General features: G+C 38.5%; 1 protein-coding gene across 1 annotated transcript in view; it reads left to right on the top strand.

Moving 5' to 3' along the window:
• Positions 1–193: 193 nt before the first annotated feature.
• Positions 194–1,048, top strand: part of eaf2 (ELL associated factor 2) — a gene marked incomplete at its 3' end in the record, with an annotated part of 3,183 nt that continues 2,328 nt past the window's right edge. The window contains 2 exon segments of the mRNA XM_014025721.1: positions 194–338; positions 738–832. Coding sequence (XP_013881175.1) covers positions 236–338; positions 738–832 — 198 coding nt within the window.

The following is a 1,048-nucleotide window of genomic DNA, read 5'->3' as shown; positions in this document are numbered from 1 at the left end:
GTGCCAAAAGATATGTTTGTCTGTTTTCACAGAAAGAAAAATAAAATCGCTGGAGGGGGTGTAACCAACAGATTCTGATTAACAGCTCTGCAACCAATCAGAGGAACGTAAAAATCCTTCTGACCAATGACTGAGGAGGATTTTGTAGAAGGCGGGACTTAAATGGACTACCTGTTTATCGCATAAAAAACACGGATGAAACGTAAAGTTTCCAGCTTGTGAAACTCCTGACATAATGAATGGGGCAGCGTACTCAAACTTTGACAATCAGGAGCACATCCTGAAACTGGGAGAGACGTTTGAGAAACACCCTAAAAGCGCTTACCACACTGTACGATGTAAGTGGAACTCTGAATCAGACGGTGACGTCTGCTTTTTACTGTAGCTAGCAGTTAGCACGCTAGTTAGCATGTTAGCTAAACATCCGGACGTGATTGACACGTGCTGTAGTTAAGTCCCGACGCTTCGGTCGTTAATTTGTATGGACATACTGCTCCAGCACCATGGTAAAATCACATGTTTTGGACTAAAATGTAATTTTATTGAACTGTGACAAGCTGTCAAAACACGCGGCTAATGTTAGCACAGCGCTAGCTTGCTGTCTGTGTGTTACCGCCATCTAGCGGTAGGGACGATGAACTGCTGCACCTCCTCAAATCAAACGTGGTTATTTTAATTTATTTATTTTAATGTACCTTCAACACTAATACTTCTGGCTCCTTCTTCTTCTTCCACAGATGATTTTAAACCAGCATCCATTGATACAGCATGTGAAGGGGAACTAGAAGTGGGAAAAGGAGAGCAAGTCACCATTACTTTACCTAATTTAGAGGTTGGTTGAATTAATAAATAAATTAAATTAATAAATACTTAGTGCTGTAGAATTGTTAAGTTATGTTTAAAACACTAGTGGTATGTATTTGATATAGGGTGTGGTTTACCCTAAAACCTTATTTATGTGTGTGTTTATATTTTTGCTTTTTCATGCTTAAGTTTTAATTATTTCTTTTGTATCCTGTTTATTTTATTAGAAAACACAACCACCAAC

Source organism: Austrofundulus limnaeus, unplaced genomic scaffold (assembly GCF_001266775.1).
Source record: "Austrofundulus limnaeus strain Quisiro unplaced genomic scaffold, Austrofundulus_limnaeus-1.0 Scaffold494, whole genome shotgun sequence".
NCBI classification, from domain to species: domain Eukaryota; kingdom Metazoa; phylum Chordata; class Actinopteri; order Cyprinodontiformes; family Rivulidae; genus Austrofundulus; species Austrofundulus limnaeus.
The sequence above is the reverse complement of the archived record's forward strand: the minus strand, read 5'-3'. Positions and strand labels throughout refer to the sequence as shown.